The sequence below is a fragment of the Polyodon spathula genome, chromosome 2 (assembly GCF_017654505.1).
Source record: "Polyodon spathula isolate WHYD16114869_AA chromosome 2, ASM1765450v1, whole genome shotgun sequence".
NCBI lineage: Eukaryota > Metazoa > Chordata > Actinopteri > Acipenseriformes > Polyodontidae > Polyodon > Polyodon spathula.
Window position 1 is genome coordinate 93,561,191 of NC_054535.1, and position 17,618 is coordinate 93,578,808.

The following is a 17,618-nucleotide window of genomic DNA, read 5'->3' on the forward strand; positions in this document are numbered from 1 at the left end:
TGCACATAGTGCACCATCTTGGCACTCTCTGCTTCCTCCTCACCTTTCCCCTTCTCTGCTGTTCTCCTCACCTTCCTCTCCTGGGCCAGTTCCTCCTCTCTCTCTTGGTAGGGGCAGACAGCCACCACGTGCCCGTACACCCCGCAGGCAAGGCACCAGCCTTGGTCCTCCAGACTACTGAGGAGCTCCTCCAGCTCAGTGCAGCCATCTCTCCAGCCTTCCATTTTTGTTGTGTTTTTTTTAAAAACCATTGCGGTTCCCGCTCTGGTCTGCGTCAAAGAGGTGCTGGTAATCCCACTTCTAAAACCACGTGTCACGAAGACGGTTGTAGTGGGTGACGTCAGACCAGAACCAGGAACCAGGAACCAACAAATAAACAACAGAGAGGTAGAGTTTGGTGAAGCTGAGCGATTGGTTTTGCTCAGCATTTAATAATGAACAGACAGAAAATAAAAGGTTGTAAAGCCTCGCCTGGGACTGCCTGGTTTTCTGCATCGCCTGGGAATGCCTGGTGCTCCGTATCGCCTGGGGCTGCCTGGTGGTCCACATCGTCTGGAGTTGCCGTGGGTCCTGATTCGCCTGGGGGTGCCAAAGGTCCCGCATCACCTGGGGTTGCCTGTCTCTCCTCTGCTTCTCCTGGGGTTCCTGCAGGTCCTGCTTCACCTGGGGTCGCTGAGGGCTCTGCTTCGCCTGGGGCAGCTGAGGGCTCTGAGTATTGATATTTATAATAAGTGAGGATATTGCTCAGCACCCCCCCCCCCCCCCCCAGGGTGGCTTAACCCCATTAACACTTTTAAAACTGTAGTGTGAGGTTGTCTGCTCACCTCTGCATGAGTTTTGTAATGCAGTGGTAAGGAGTTGAACATTGGATGCTTATTAAACATGAACCCTAAATGCAATAGCAGGTCAGTAGAATACTTAACTCTTTTACTAGATTTTCTTTAAAAGGATTTTTCTCCTGATATTGTTTATTCTGTAGCATAACTGCCTTCCTTTGTGCTCTACCATATACACAAGTAAAGTCTGTTATAGACTAATATAATAGAGCAGTTTTGCTAAGCCTAGTTCTGGGTACAGACATGAGTTTGAAACCCTGTATTTTTAATGAAAATTGTTTTAAATGAGCTAGTCATTGCGCCCATTTGATTCACTATATATTGTCTGCCGTTGTATTATAGATTTTGAAATAAGATTTTCTGTACCATTTGCATGAGAAGGAGAAAATAACCAGGGTTGTATTTTGAAAGCTGATGATCTATTGTGTATACTGTAGCTGCTTCCCCTGTGCAGTGGTGTTTGTAGCCACAGGTGTTGCATATAAATAATGTAGTACTAATGCAAGGATGGTTCTTCATTGATTAAGGTGGCATTGCTGTCAGTGCTAAATCATGCAGCACAACATCCATTCTGAGATTAATCCATTACATTTGCTCTGTGAGGGCCCGGTTTAACTGGAACAGTGTGCCCCGGACTGGATGATTTGACACTTCATTCCAGGGTCAGTCGGAAGTCGGCCATCCAAAAATGGGGCGAAGCCACAGTATTAGAAGTCAGCGCCTTACTGCGGTAGGCGATGTGTGGGTCATGTATTGGAGAAGAAGTGACTGAAGGTATATCAAGGGGATGTGGCCGAGCAATCTGTTCCTTGTGTTATGGTTACGCAAAAACCTACGAGGAAACACCTGTGTGCTAAAACCTGTCTACTGAAACCTGTGTACCAAAAACCTTTGTACTAAAACCTGTGTACTAACCGTGAGTGTTTTGTTTGTTTGGTCCTATCTAGTAACTGATATTTGGCATTGTAAGACGGCTAAACTATCTGGGAGCTGAATTTGGGATGAGACTTGAATTTGCAAGATAGTCTTTTACCACAGACATAGAAAAGTGTCTGTGTTGTAAATTTATTGAATTGCTATTGTAAACACGGAAAGGAAACTTGATTCCCTTTCAGGTGCGAAATGTTATCCATTAGCGATTGGGATATAGCTCTCTGTAGCCCAATTTACTTAAGTATGCATGTCAAAGCTGTTTGAAAGAACCCCCTCTGCCATGCCCAGAAGGGATCGGCATCAATCTTCTATTCAAGCCCGCAGCGACCTTAAAAGGTAATGGATAACATTTCTATTTCAAAAACCAGGGTTAGGCGATATATACTAGATGTCATAAATTCCCCAAATCCTGTTTTTTATACCAGAGTGCTAAGGGCAACTGTTCACTGTTAACAGCACGCATACTGAGGTGAGGGTTCTCCCCACACTTTTTTAGGTCCTGTGGACCAGGGCTTTGGACCAGTGCACAGGGCCGCCTCCCGGTCTACTTATTCTAGCACATCTGCCAGTGCTGCAAGTCCTGCACTTGCTACAGCTTGGGTATGCTACTGCAATCTGTAAAGGATAACATTTCATACTTGAAAGGGAATGTTGGATTATATATCAAATAGAAATTGTATTCATTACCTGTCAAGGTTGCTGAGCTCACATCAACACAGTGGGCTTGAATAGAAAATTGGTTTTGATCCCTTCTGATTGCCACACTTTATCCCCTCGGGCAGGGGCGTCATGCAGCTACAATTGTTGGGGGGGCACAGTCAAAAAAGCATGTGCTTTTGTTATCAATGGTAGGTATTTAGTGCATTTAAAAGACACATTTATAGGGTATTTATTGGTATATTTAAATGTACGTGTACACTGAACAAAAATATAAACGCAACATGTAAAGTGTTGGTCCCATGTTTCACGAGCTGAAATAAAAGATCCCAGAAATTTTCCGTATGCACAAAAAAAGCTTATTTCTGTCAAATGTTGTGCATAAATTTGTTTACATTCCTGTTAGTGAGCATTTCTCCTTTGCCAAGATAATTCATCCACCTGACAGGTGTGGCATATTAAGAAGCTGATTAAACAGCATGACCATTACACAGGTGCACCTTGTGCTGGGGACAATAAAAGGCCACTCTGAAATGTGCAGTTTTGTCACACAACACAATGCCACAGATGTCTCAAGTTTTGAGGGAGCGTGCAGTTGGCATGCTGACTGCAGGAATGTCCACCAGAGCTGTTGCCAGAGAATTCATTGTTCATTCTCTACCATAAGCCGCCTCCAACATCATTTTAGAGAATTTGGCAGTACGTCCAACCGGCCTCACAACCGCAGACCATGTGTAACCACGCCAGCCCAGGACCTCCACATCCGGCTGCTTCACCTGCCGGATCGTCTGAGACCAGCCACTCGTACAGGTGATGAAACTGTGGGTTTGCACAACCGAAGAATTTCTGTACAAACTGTCAGAAACCATCTCAGGGAAGCTCATCTGCGTGCTCGTCATCCTCACCAGTGTCTTGACCTGACTGCAGTTCGGCATCGTAACCGACTTCAGTGGGCAAATGCTCACCTTCCATGGCCACTGGCATGCTAGAGAAGTGTGCTCTTCACGGATGAATCCCGGTTTCAACTGTACGGGGCAGATGGCAGACAGGGTGTATGGCGTCGTGTGGGCAAGCGGTTTGCTGATGTCAACGTTGTGAACAGAGTGCCCCATGGTGGCAGTGGGGTTATGGTATGGGGAGGCATAAGCTACGGACAACGAACACAATTGCAATTGAAACACAGGTACCGTGAAGAGATCCTGAAGCCCATTGTCATGCCATTCATCCGCCGCCATCACCTCATGTTTCAGCATGATAATGCACGGCCCCATGTCGCAAGGATCTATACACAATTCCTGGAAGCTAAAAATGTCCCAGTTCTTCCATGGCCTGCATACTCACCAGAAATGTCACCCATTGAGTAGTTTGGGGTGCTCTGGATCGATGTGTTCGACAGCGTGTTCCAGTTCCCGCCAATATCCAGCAACTTCACACAGCCATTGAAGAGGATTGGGACAACATTCCACAGGCCACAATCAACAGCCTGATCCGAAGGAGATGTGTCGCGCTGCATGAGGCAAATGGTGGACACACCAGATACTGACTGGTTTTCTGATCCACGCCCCTACCTTTTTTTATCTGTGACCAATAGATGCATATCTGTATTCCCAGCCATGTGAAATCCATAGATTAGCGCCTAATGAATTTATTGCTATTGACTGATTTCCTTATATGAACTGTAACTCAGTAAAATCTTTGAAATTGTTGCATGTTGCATTTATATTTTTGTTCAGTGTAGTTTATTTAAAAGCTCTATATAAATGTATAAATATTCAATGGTATTTTTCCTTACCTCCTAGCGTCTATCGGTTAAACTCGAGAAGGCGTCCCTAACGCGCTCCAGGTCTAGTGACAGACTTCTCTCTGCTTCAACTGCAGTTAACATTAGGTCGTTCAAGTGATGTTGTGTCGTGGTTGTTCTTAGATGACTTTTCACAAACGTTAGAGCTGAAAAGCTTCTTTCATTACTGCAGGATATCACTGGAAGTGTCAGGACTAGCTGGTATAGCTTTGCAATTTGGCTGTGTGGATCTAGCTTGTTAGTCTTGCCCAGAAAAAGATAGATGTCTTTCAGTGTTGTAGGCGGATGTGTCCCTCTCTCAAGTCTGTGGATGAGAAGTTTATACTCCTGCTGTGCCATCTGTGGATCTACATCTCCTACATAAGCATAAGCTGTCTCAGTTTGCAGATTTTTTCAACTGAAGGAGGTGTTAGGCTATTTATGTCTTTTAGTAGAGGTAATGTTTCAGTGCTAAACCTGTCAGTGATGTTTTCAATGCATAGATCTATAGGTGCAAAATAGAATTTGATGTGAATTGTATCCTTTGAACCAAGTACAGTTTCAGTTTGCCATGTGATCCAGTCTTTTAGACACTTTTCTTGTTCTCTGTTCCTCCAGAAACTCTACTTCTGTTTTTGAAGCAAGCTGTTCAGTTTCTGTCCACAACTCCTGAAAGGTTTCATCTGATCTTAGAGTCTCTAATTCAGATTTGCAGTCCTTAATTATTTCTGCTGCTTTACTGATGTCCATGTCACTTGACTTGCCTGAAGATATTTAGACACCACACCTGTCACTGAAAGAAATCAAAGTCAATTGCTTTGCTGAGTGCTAGAGCTGTCCCAGATGTGTCTCTGTCAATTGCACTATCAACCTGAATTTGTTGTAGTGTCTGTACAATTGACTCAATTGTGGAAAACAAAGCTTTGCAATTATCAATTCTGCTCGACCATCTTGTTGTGTTCATTGATTTCAACAACTTATGCCAACCAATAATGCAACAGATTGTCAAATGGGGGTAAAACACTAGGTAGAAATGCAGGACTCCAAAGGTCCATTCTTAATTCTATTGCAGCAGGAAGCAAGTACCAATAAAAATGTATTTTTGGTAGCATGGAAGCCACTGTCTTTCAAAAACTCTTCCTGTACTGCAAGAAACAGGCCATGTCTCTTGGTAGAATTTTACATAAATGTAAACAGCTGTTCAATGACTCCAGAAAAGTCACAACTGCACGTAATCTTGCAGCATGTGTCAACAGCAACAAGATTTAATCTTTGTGCATAGCAGTGTACAAAATATGCTTTATCACAATAATTGCGGATTACTGCCTGAACACCTCTGTATGCACCTGACATAGCTTCACAACCATCGTAACCTTGGCCTCTTACATTGCAGATGTTGAGTCCATGGTGCTCCAGGGTTTCACAAAGATAATTTTCCAAACCAGCACCGGTTGTAATTTGGAAGAAAGCATGTAAGTCAAAGGTTTACACGGGTCTTGCGTTTTAAAAAAAGTATCTCGTATGACATACTGTTTTAAGCATTTTATTAATATTAAAACAAATAGATGCTTTATAAATATAATTACACTAAATTACCCAGTATAGCGGAAAATCATCTGCAAACGCTAAATAATAATCATAATCCAAAAAAATAGGGCGTCATTGACTTATTGTTTTTCCACTAGTAATTGTCTATTGTTATTATGGAGGTCACATGTGAATCAACTCATTGGTTCCAAATAGCTCTGGTTAAAATACTAATCTTTTGAATATAATCATTGAACTATTTAGACACGGATGCAGGAGTGGTAAAACATTGCTTGGAAAACATTTTGGGGGGGACACATGCCCTTCCCTCCCATGCCCTATTGGCACGACGCCACTATGCTCGGGGGCGGGGCCATTGTGACTGAAGCAGAGGGGGCTCTGTCAAGCAGCTTTGACATATGTACTCAGGTAAACCGGGCTACACAGATGTATCCCAATCGGTATTAGACAACATTTCTATTTCAAGTAACATTCTTAAGGTGGAGCTGAGAATGCCACCTTGCCTGTGTTATTTGTCCATGGTGAAAGAGAACCTTGCAGCTACAACTCAAGAGCTGCTCCTGACATTGGGTCAAAAAATTTCGAATTGCAATAACATCCTCTTAGAATTGAATTGACAAAGTTTTATTTTTACATTCTATTATTCTAATAGATTTTGTTGTTTAAATGCAAACTAAACAGTTCTCAAAGAAACACGCTACTCAACTCAAACCTTAATGTGGGTGCTGAAACTCAAAAAGAACGTAAAAAAGTAGAAAGAAGCCAGCACTCCTTATAGAAAACCTTTTTTTTTTTTTTTTTAAAGAAAAAAATAAAATAATAATAATAATGGCATAAACATAACAAATGCACGCATTTTGACAATCGAGCCTTCATCAGTGCGTACCAGCATTCCCTCTAAGGCTAAAATGCGCACATTTTTCGCTGTAACTGGCAACAACCTTCTCACTCGGTGTACTAACTTTTGCAAGTTATTATCATAAATATCAACCTCAATCGAGACTCCAGCCTCTCGAGGTAAACCTATTATTTTGAGACCATTCTTACAAAGCATTAACATGCGCATATTTGTGCCAATCCTGCAGCTGATTCTCTGATTTCCCTCTGTAAAAATGCAGGTCACATTAGTGCAGAGTTCGCTCAGGGATTACTGAATCTACTGATACAGGGTGGGCGAAGCAGGCTGGCGATTCTGCCTCTATAGAGAGTGCTGCTCGGTGCTGCTCATGAACTTTACAGTTTTAAACTCGTCGTGTAATTGAATACTAAAATCAGTGAAGAACAATCTTCCTGCATTATTTAGAAGTATAAATACTCCAGTAAACATCAATAAAAACCACAATACTCACACTTTGACGATTTTTGGTTTATTTCCCCTTTAAAAAACAACCATTTCAAGAAAGCGTTTTAAAACTGGTAAAAATGTAATAAGCACATTAGTCAAAAATACATATTTAATTGTAGAGTAACTGATGAATACCGTATCCATTTTTTTTTTTGCTTGTTTATTCATCTTGTAACTTCACTCCAGGGCTCTGTTGAAACTCAGCATGGCGGTTGCACCAAGGAAGAAAAAAAAAACATTTCAGTGAGGCCGAGCTAAAATAAATCTGATTATTTATATGAGGATGGTGTAATTGTATTCTTAAAGTTTTGCTGTAATTTGCGTGATCATGTACGAGTCAATACCACTAAATATCATAATGCCAGTCATAAACACATAGAAAGCAAATTAGAAAGCAAATAAGAGAGCAACAATGGCAAAGAACTGCATTCTGTGCTGAAAAAACATGCTGAAAAAAGACCTAAGCTACTGCCCTCAAGGCGGAGCTGTCCCGAGGTAAGCAAGCTAAATTAATAGCGTATTTTATTATTGTTTAGTTTATTTCTTTTCACGCTACCTACCTTTAAGAAGATATAATTAGCAATTTTAAACCATGGCCATTTCTTAATTGAATGGAAATGAAGAAATTAGCTCAAAACTATTTTTTCTAGCTATACAATCCTTAAAGAGAATTGATCACTTTACCATGTAAAGGATGTCACTACACTACACACTGTTGGTTCATAAAGACATTCTGTCTGGAGACACGCCTCTTTTTAAATCTTGAAGAATTAGGAAAGAAGCAATTGGGACGATTAATTATGCGTTTACATTAAAGGGGGTGCTATTTAAATTACAATCGGAAGATACATAGCAGTGAACCTGACTTAGAGCAACGAGTCAGTCAACACGCCTTTATCAGTGTTTCTTTATCCTGGTTATTATAATGCCTGTAAAACTCTAGACTTAATTTGTGGAGTAGTGTTCATAGGATTACTCTCACATGACGTTGCTGGACTGTTACTGAACTGTTTCATTTTTTTTTATTTATTTATTTTTATTGTTATTGTAAATGCCAGCAATAAGCTAAACAGGTATTTTCAAAACACTTTTGTAGACTGAACTACTGTGTTAGTGGAAGACTGTACATGTGATTCTCACAGCTGTGCTGGACATTTGGTTTGCTGAACCGTTATAATATAATTCTTAAGTTTTCCTGCTTATTTTCATGCCAGCAATGGCAATGAGCCAAGTGATGTCTATATATATTGTGACAGGTTTGAAGTGTCTTCAGGTGCTTTGCTTACTATTACAGCAACATTGTGGTAATATTTATTAAAATGTACATTATTTAAAAATACCAACGTTATATTTATGTTCAAATGCCATATTTAATTATTAATATGTTAATAAAAAGTGAGAACAAATGGAATTGGCCATTTTTGAAAAACGAAATTTGGTATTCCCAAGAATGGAACAATTAGTAGCACCAGACATGGTTACAATCGAAGGCAGTGCAGAAGCCAGTGTTTTATGCAGTAGTATAAAGCAATTTTATGCAGGCCACCAGTTAAGCATGCAGTCTATATCTGTGATAACAACTGACAGGGCTGCACAGGATCAGAGGATGATTCAAAATCAGAGGCAGAGCCACAATAAATGTCTTGTTTAAATTTCAAGTAAATTGTAAAATTGTTGAGATACTTGTGTTGGAATATTGTTTCAAAATTGTATAATACAACAAAAATATATTATAAGGGTTAATGCGTGGCCGAAGGTTTCTCACTGATAATTTACCCTTTCCCAGTCAAAACAACAAGTTTCTCAGTAGCTAAAAAGCTTACAGGGAGCACTGGTGCACACACATAATGAGCATACTCTCTTTTATAAGGTTAACGACAAACAGGTGTTATTTTTTTAAAAAAGAGCGTGAAAATGCAATACCAATTAGGCTAATAAAGTGTATTTAATGAAAACAATGTTCTCAATAATATGACAACAACCTTAAATCACATTCAACTAGCACTTTTAAAGATCTGTTTTTTTTTTGTTTTTTTTTACAGATAAAACATGTAATGGATAATTAGATAGAATATTCAAACTAAACACAATGCAAGCCTGCTTTTAATGTTCAAGCACTAGAAAACACTTGTGTAATTGACAGAAAGATAATATACTTACCGATAGTATAGTAGTAGAGGAAATCTGTGCTTGAAAATCAGGGTTATTCCACCAAGTATTGATTTCTGAACTCTTCCTAAGTTAAAACATTAGTATTGTGTTGTTTAAAAATGAATATGAACTTATTTTCTTTGCATTATTCGAGGTCTGACAACACTGCATCTTTTTTGTTATTTTGACCAGTTGTCATTTTCTGCAAATAAATGCTCTAAATTACAATATTTTTATTTGGAATTTGGGAGAAATGTTGTCAGTAGTTTATAGAATAAAACAAAAATGTTCATTTTACCCAAACACATACCTATAAATAGTAAAACCAGAGAAACTGATAATTTTGCAGTGCTCTCTTAATTTTTTCCAGAGCTGTATATATATATAAATCAATTATTTATTTTACTTTTTTACTTTCTCCTCACCACACCAATTTTCCACTCACTGAACACACACCCCGAGTGAGTGAAAATGCTGCTTTTATGCAGCTGTACCGAGACTCGATTGCTAATCAATCATTCAATTGGAGTCTCGATACAACTGCACGTGAATTAATAAAGTGCAATTCCCCGTGCTCACATATTATTACATTTTACCTGCACGTGAAGTGCTGTGCAATCCTCGTGCCTAAATACAAATATACATTTTAAACCACTTGTGTTACACAGACCCATTTATATCATGTGTACCAATGAGTGTACACCAACATTAACACTTTACACATAACATACAACACAAATAAATAGCCCAGGATCGGGGCACTTAGCCACACCCCTTTACAATGTTCACTCTACTGATGGTACCACAGTTGCAATAAAAGGCAAAATAATCTGATTAACACAATTTTTGTCCTGTTTTATTAAATAAATAATTCACGTGCAGTTGTACCGTGACTCCAATTGAATGATTGAGTAGCAATCGAGTCTCGGTACAGTTGCATAAAAGCTGCATGTTTTCACTCACTCGGGATTGTGTGTTCGGTGAGTGGAGAACGGGATTGGAGACGGAGGTAATAATAATAATTGTAATAATAATAATAATAATAATAATAATAATAATAGTGAAAATATCTGCTCACCATGTTTAGTTTAGTGTTAGTCCATTTTTGTTTCTCTTTGTTTTGGCGAAAGTGCTGTGTCCTGTGTTTTGTTTGTCTTGCAACCTTTTTATTTTCTGTCTTGGGCTGCAAATTGGGCTGCAATTTCCAGCTGAAATTGAATAGGTGCAAATTTAATACTCACATAATAATAAAAAAGGAAAGTGTATATGCAGTCGGTCAGTCAAAGCTGGTGGCTGGAATAGCAGAGGCAGGAGACAGGAGATTGCAGTTCAGGAAACACGTTCAGTACGTTTTTATCATTAATTAAAGGAACAAAACTGAGGTGCTGCCCTTTCTCTAAACTCATGACCCAGAACAAAGGAACAGGCTCCTCCTTATACCATGTGTCCAGAGTAATTGATAATCAATACACTAGTTAGCACCTGGCCCTAAAATGTAACATAAATGATTGAACTTACAGTATAGTTATTATACTTAACATAATCAACTTCACCTTATGGTAAAATAGTAAACAACTACAGTGCAAATGTCAGCAGGTTGCATAACAATACTAACATTTTGTGTGTGTGTGTGTGTGTGTATATATATATATATATATATATATATATATATATATATATATATATATATATATATATATATATATATAGTGCCTATAGAAAGTCTACACCCCCTTGAACTTTTTTCACATTTTGTTGTGTCAGTGCCTCAGAGTTACAGGCATTTAAATGAGGGTTTTTTTCCACTTACCTACACACCATACTCCACACTGTTAAGGGAAAAAACGTTTTTTTTGAGAAAAAAATTATATATTAAAAATACAAAACTGAAAGATCATAATTGGATAAGTCTCCACCCCCAAGTTAATACTTGATGAAACCACCTTTGGCAGCAATTACAGCTGTGAGTCTGTTGGGATAGGTCTCTACCAATTTTGCAAATCTAGATTTGGCACACCTAGATTTAGCTAAGACCTGGGAGGGAGGAGGTCCCGTGCGTAACCGGTTTATACGGTGGCAAGCTCCCAGGAGTCTGAGGTGCAGTTGCACCAGTATTGCAGTTGGTGTTGGGAGAAGGGATGGGCCTGAGACTGCAAGCCTTCAGTGAACATGCTGGGGCTGCTGAGGCTGTGGTGGTGCCTGTCTAGGAGGCTGTTTGAGGCTGTTTGAGGCTGTTTGGAGGCTATTTAGGGTAAACAACTTTTTTAAATAAAAATTTAGGCCGCACACACTGAGTGGGAGGGCAAGGTACGCCCAGCGACGTTCACTCGACAGCGGGCATGCTGGGACCCGGTGGAGGAAGTGACTCCCTTTTCTCTCTGTTATTGTTTTTGTTTTATTTTATTTTTTAGCTGCACAAAGCAGAGGAAAAAACACAAACAGCAGATGCTGTAGGTTAGAAAGCAGCCTACAAACAGCGAGTTTTTTTTTTTTGCGCTAGTGCGCAGTTGTGCAGCGTTTGCTCAGACTTCAGAAGCCGTTTACTGATTCCGGGAAGTGGCAAGCTGACTTCCAATAAAATTTGCTGTGGTAGTAGCAAAAAACTCAGAGCGCTCTTTTACAAAGATACAATCCCGCAACTGGTTAGTTATGCCTACCTTACCTGATGGTGAGAAGCAAAAGAGATAGTGGTTTCCGTGGAGTGACTACTTAATCCCTTGGTAGGCGGGACCGAGGACGAAGGATAGCCTTCGAAACTATATTTTACGATACCTCATTTATGGAGCTAGACACCTACGTATAGGGTTTTCATAACAATAACCAGGAGAAGCTTAACTTTCCCTTGATGAAAACAAAGAACGGCAACGAAACCATACTATTATTTGGTAGACAGAGACCGATTTTAGAACGAGATTTTATAACTATATGATACCATGTTTGGTTTGTATAGATATATTATATATATATATATCTATATATATATATATATATATATATATATATGGACTGTGTTGTACCATAGTGTGTGTGTGTGTGTGTGTATATATATATATATATATATATATATATATATATATATAATATATATATATATATATATATATATATATATATACACACACTGTTAATGCAGTGTGTCAAGCACATGATCAAGTACTGCTGTTTTGGATCTGAAGGTTTTGGATTACCCCTACAGATGCTGCATTACTAAGTGATTTCATTCAGTTGATGCAATTATATCTCCAAGGAGAGGACAAGCTTTGTTGAAGGCTCAGTTTAAAGATGCCCAATGTTCTTCATACGTTATATACTATAATATAAATGCTAGTTATCGGTTTGTCAAATTTCTTTCTTTATCAGAAAGCAGACCTTGAATTTGTTTAGGTCTTCAAAAGGGATTTTAGATGTATGGACATACCCACTTTCTGCATCATTCCCCTGTGTTTTATGTTTGACGTATGTATGTGTGTTCCATTTAAGCTAACTGTAAACAAATACCATGGTGTTTTTAGGTAGTATTCTCATACACTGGAAGATTGAGAGACTGATTGATCAGCGACATTAAATAGGTAGCTGAGGCTTGTCATAAAAAAGAGCTACTGTATAGTAGGCATACGCATGTCATTACTTGCAGGTATATAGTACAAAGTCACAGATAACAGCTTCAGGGTTTGTTAAAAATATAAATAAACAACAATATGTGTTGTGTAGCTGATAATGTTTTATAGTGAACAACTATAGAGATATTACCTCCAAAACCTTATATTGTAACATCATTATTCAATTATACAGGTCACTACAATTTAAAAGTAAACCAAGAAACAACTTTTTAATTAATTAACAAATAAAGAACACTGCACAGCAGTTCAGAATTACCAACATATACATTTGTTTTTCTCTTTACTTTTATAGATTCCACTAGTGACTTTTTGAAAGTAGAAAGGCAAAGAGAAAGCTGGGAGAGAAAACACCGGAACAACCACCGTCGAATTTCCCAGCGCTCTGTCAGCAAAGAACGATGGGTAGAGACTTTGGTTGTGGCTGACTCTAAAATGATAGAATATCATGGAAGTGAAAATGTAGAGTCCTATGTCTTTACTATTATGAATATGGTAAGTCGTCAGAGTTTAAAGGTCACAGCATCACGTTCTATCACATGAAGCTCAGACACAGTTCTGCTCCAAGCCAATTCACAGCCAGTATGAAACAGGTTAAGATAAAAAAACAAAAAACAAAAAAAAACAGACGTCCACTTTGAATGATGCACATACACTCAGGTTTTTTAATATTGTTGAATGATTATGCACAATATTTCAAAGCAATATGTAAATAACTTAAATAAAAATACAAATTGATGTTTACCTAAAGTTTGTTTAACTTGATTTAGTGGCTGTGAAGTTTGAAATGATTGTGTTGTAGAGATATGCCAGTCTTTGCTCATCCAATTCATGACCCCCCTCTCTCTCTCTGCTATAGAGAGAAAAATGTACCCAAAATGACCCAGTTAAGTTTACCTTGAGAATTTCCCACTGGGTTATAACTGAAAATCATTTTAGCATTTCAGACAGCCTGTGTCTTTTTTGAAAAAAAAAAAAAAAGTGACAGGCTTTTATCATGCATTTGCTGGGACTTGAGCAGAGTAGTACAAATAGTGCTACAGGTTTTTTCTTCCGTATTGGAACTTTTACCTTTGAGGTGTCAATTAATTAATTTGTTTCTTCTGGCGTTGATGCAGGTTGCTGGGATATTTCACGATCCAAGCATTGGCAACGCTGTTCACATTGTGCTTGTGCGGATTATTCTACTGGAAGAAGAGGAGGTATAGTGTCAGATGTCACATTATTAGTACTGTGATTTTAACGTGCATGTTTAGTGCCTGTTTTGATTTATTTAAATGAGGTCTGGTGTTAACATATAAGTTAGAGCTTTGTAAATCAGGGCCAATGTGTCTTAGTTTCTGCCCTTTGCTGCTTTTTTCCCCTCTTCTTTTATGTACTTGTTTTTCTCCCTTTTTCATTTGTGCCCTCAGTGAATTCAACTGGATACTATATCGCCTTTTTCAGAAAGGGTTAAAGATTGTCCACCATGCAGACAGCACCCTCTCGAGTTTCTGCAAGTGGCAGAAGAACATCAACCCTAAAAGTGATACCCACCCAGCTCACCATGATGTTGCAGTGCTTATTACCAGGTTGTTATTAAAATGCAATCATTATTACAAGTTCAGCATCATTGTATTAAGAATATTAGAATCTGGATGTGCATCCGGGTTGTCTGTACGTTTACCTTTATGTCACTGTGGCAGAGCAAAGCTCTGCCCTTTTTAAATTGGCAGGGATGGGGTTAATTTCCACTACCTGCCTGGGTTTATTATGTTCAGGTGGCTGGGGTTGATTAGTTGATTAGGTTCAGCTAATCAACCCCAGACACCTGAACATAATAAACCCAGGCAGGTAGTGGAAATTAACCCCATCCCTGCCAATTTAAAAAGGGCAGAGCTTTGCTCTGCCACAGTCACATTTATATTTTTACATATATGTAGGGCTGCCAGTTATGATGCAATTGTGTCTTGGCATACAGTGCTTGTTCACAATTGAATTTGATGTTAATCTTAAGAATCAATCAAAAAGCTTTACAACTATAGTAGTAGCAGCTCACATACTATATCTACTTGTAGGTAATGTTTCTTTTCCCTTTCTAATTGGCTCTTTTTGCACCCCTGTTTTCTTTAGAAAAGATCTCTGTGCTGGGAAGAACCAGCCATGTGAGACACTGGGACTCTCCCATCTTTCTGGATTGTGCCAGCCCCATAGAAGCTGTAATATCAATGAGGACTCAGGGCTCCCTGTAGCATTCACAGTTGCACATGAGCTGGGTCACAGGTACTGTATTTTTATTCCCCTTGAAAAACTGAGTTGGTTTATTGGTTGGTACAGATAAATATGTAAGCTACCAATCTCTTTTAAATAGTTGCTTTCCCTAAAAGGTTTACTACAAAATTGGAAAACCAAATGTATTAAAATATTCACTTACTGGGCCTTAATCCTTTCCTGGTATTGCGTACATAGGGCTGCATGTTCTTACTGTAAAAAAATGCTTATTTCACAGTCTAAAAATAGGTATTTCAAGATATTTATGAAAAAATGTGGACATTTTTATATAGTTTACATGCACCTGCCTTCCTGATAAAGAACTGTAACTGCCAGAAATTACATTTTGTGCCAGTTCTTGATTCTGACAGGATAGCGTCACGGCCCAAGCTGCTCCCGGCAGGAGGAGACTCAGTATAGAAGCTGCAGTTCAAGCATCAAAATACACATTTATTAAACAGAAGACACAAAAAAGGTTTACAAAACAAAAGGTTTAAACAAAAAAAAATAACTACATGTAGACTGGACATTAGCCTTCACTACAAGATTACAAACCAGTATAAAGAATCACAGCACAAACTCCTCCAACAACAAACGATTTTGCTCCTTTTTATGTGAGGCCACTCCCCAGTTAGCATCAGTTACGTAACTGGGGAATGGTCACACCTGTAACTGCTGGCAAGGGCTGATTTAACCCCATCCCTGCCAATTCGCACACACACACTATTTACAGCTGCAGAGCTGCTGCCTTGCCACAATTATATTTTATTTTTAGTTGAGAAAAAGAATCTTCTAATGTTAACACATGTTTCCTTTCCACCACACAAGAAAGTACAGCTGTGCATCACCTCAGATCTGCTGGGTCCTCTCTTCCAAGATATCTCCCTCCTCTTGATGTATAGCCCAGCACACACAGGCACACAAAGCCTGGCATTGTCTTCACTTAGAGCAATGACTAGGCTACAAACCTGATCTGTATGTTTTCCAACCAGTAAGTAGCCTATTCTGTTCAGACAAGTTAACAATGCAATTTAATGTATGCATTACAAATAACAAAATACTTATTATTACTATTGGCTTAAATAAGGGTAAATTAATGGCATCATACAGCTTTATGAATCAGACAAATATTTGATCTCAAAGGTCACGTTATTCTAATGTCGCGATGAGTGATTTTGTTTTATTGTAAATGTCTTTTATGAATCACCCGATTAAATACTGTCATGTTAAAGACTGTTATTGGCACGATAAAGGAGATGATAGGTTTTATGCATATGGGCAAATATGTATTAAAGCAGAAAAAAATAATGTCACATTCAAAATGTGTCACTTTTTCTAGCGTTATTACACAACAAATGTTCCTAAATATTTTAATGCTTACCTAAAAAACAGTATATTTTAAATTGCAGAATATTTCTTTTTTTTTTTTTTTTTTATAAACCTTTTAAAGACATTCTATTTTCACCATCAGTGAATTATCAAACAAAATAAAAAGATAAATACATGTAAAAATAACAACAGACATATGAGCTGTCCCCCTCTTGTACTGGACAGAGAGAACCTTAGCAGAAATATGTTTGATCTTTGGTACAGCTGGTGTCTTTTTCTTTGAAGACATCTTAAGGAACTCATGCAGCTCTACGCAGTGTGTTCAGTCATTTACCGGAAGCAAACCAAACCGCCTGCCAGGTTCCTAAATGCAGTGTAACACGTTGTGCGTCAATAAGGCAAACGTTTGCTGTATTTATTTTAATTGCTAAAAATATGTATATTTAAACTATTCTTTCAGAAATGGGAATGGACAAATTGGTAAAATCTGCGATAACTCTGAAAAAAATACAACCTTGTGTATACGGTAATCCCTCGCTATACGAGCTACCAATATACAAGATTTCAATTAGACGAGACACAGAAATTAATACCTGTTTTTCCATTAAACAAGCATATTTTCGCTATCACGGGAAGGGAGCTCTCAAAGCGGCCGATCGTATTACGTCTACACAAGGCGTACTTCCCAGCATTCACCACTACCATTGCCATCCCAGAATGTGCTGTGAGGCATCATTGTCTTTGTACCACTCTCATGTTGTCTCGCTTCTGTAGCGGTTGTAAGTTGCTTCTGCTATCTCTTCTTTACTTATTAAGTGCTTTTTTTCTTTCTGTTTTATATTTAATATTCTCTTTTAATTTTCTTTTTCATAACTGCGTTATTTATTGTTATCGTTTTTACGACTTCATTAATATTTAGTATAAGGTACGTTTTCTAACACTATGATAAGCGCATGAAAGAAAACTGTCAGCCCCGGTCTGTATTTGTGAGCGACTCATGCATACTGCAAGAGATTGTTTATTTGTCATTTACTTAACAACTTTAGGCTAATTTCTTAAATAATTGATACAGAATTTCAGTGAATTCCTATTTAGATATTTAGGGACCTGGAGAAATGTTTGTTATATCAGGTTGTTCACTATGATAGGGTGGTTTTTATGTATCAGAATAA

At 38.4% G+C, this 17,618-nt stretch overlaps 1 protein-coding gene across 1 annotated transcript in view; it reads left to right on the forward strand.

The window, feature by feature from the left end:
- The window catches only part of adamts12 (ADAM metallopeptidase with thrombospondin type 1 motif, 12), a 159,615-nt gene that overhangs the window by 60,494 nt on the left and 81,503 nt on the right, over positions 1 to 17,618 (forward strand). Inside the window, exons 4-7 of the mRNA XM_041234881.1 lie at positions 13,163 to 13,362; positions 13,986 to 14,069; positions 14,314 to 14,438; positions 14,980 to 15,129. Coding sequence (XP_041090815.1) covers positions 13,163 to 13,362; positions 13,986 to 14,069; positions 14,314 to 14,438; positions 14,980 to 15,129 — 559 coding nt within the window. The remainder of the gene's footprint in view (positions 1 to 13,162; positions 13,363 to 13,985; positions 14,070 to 14,313; positions 14,439 to 14,979; positions 15,130 to 17,618) is intronic.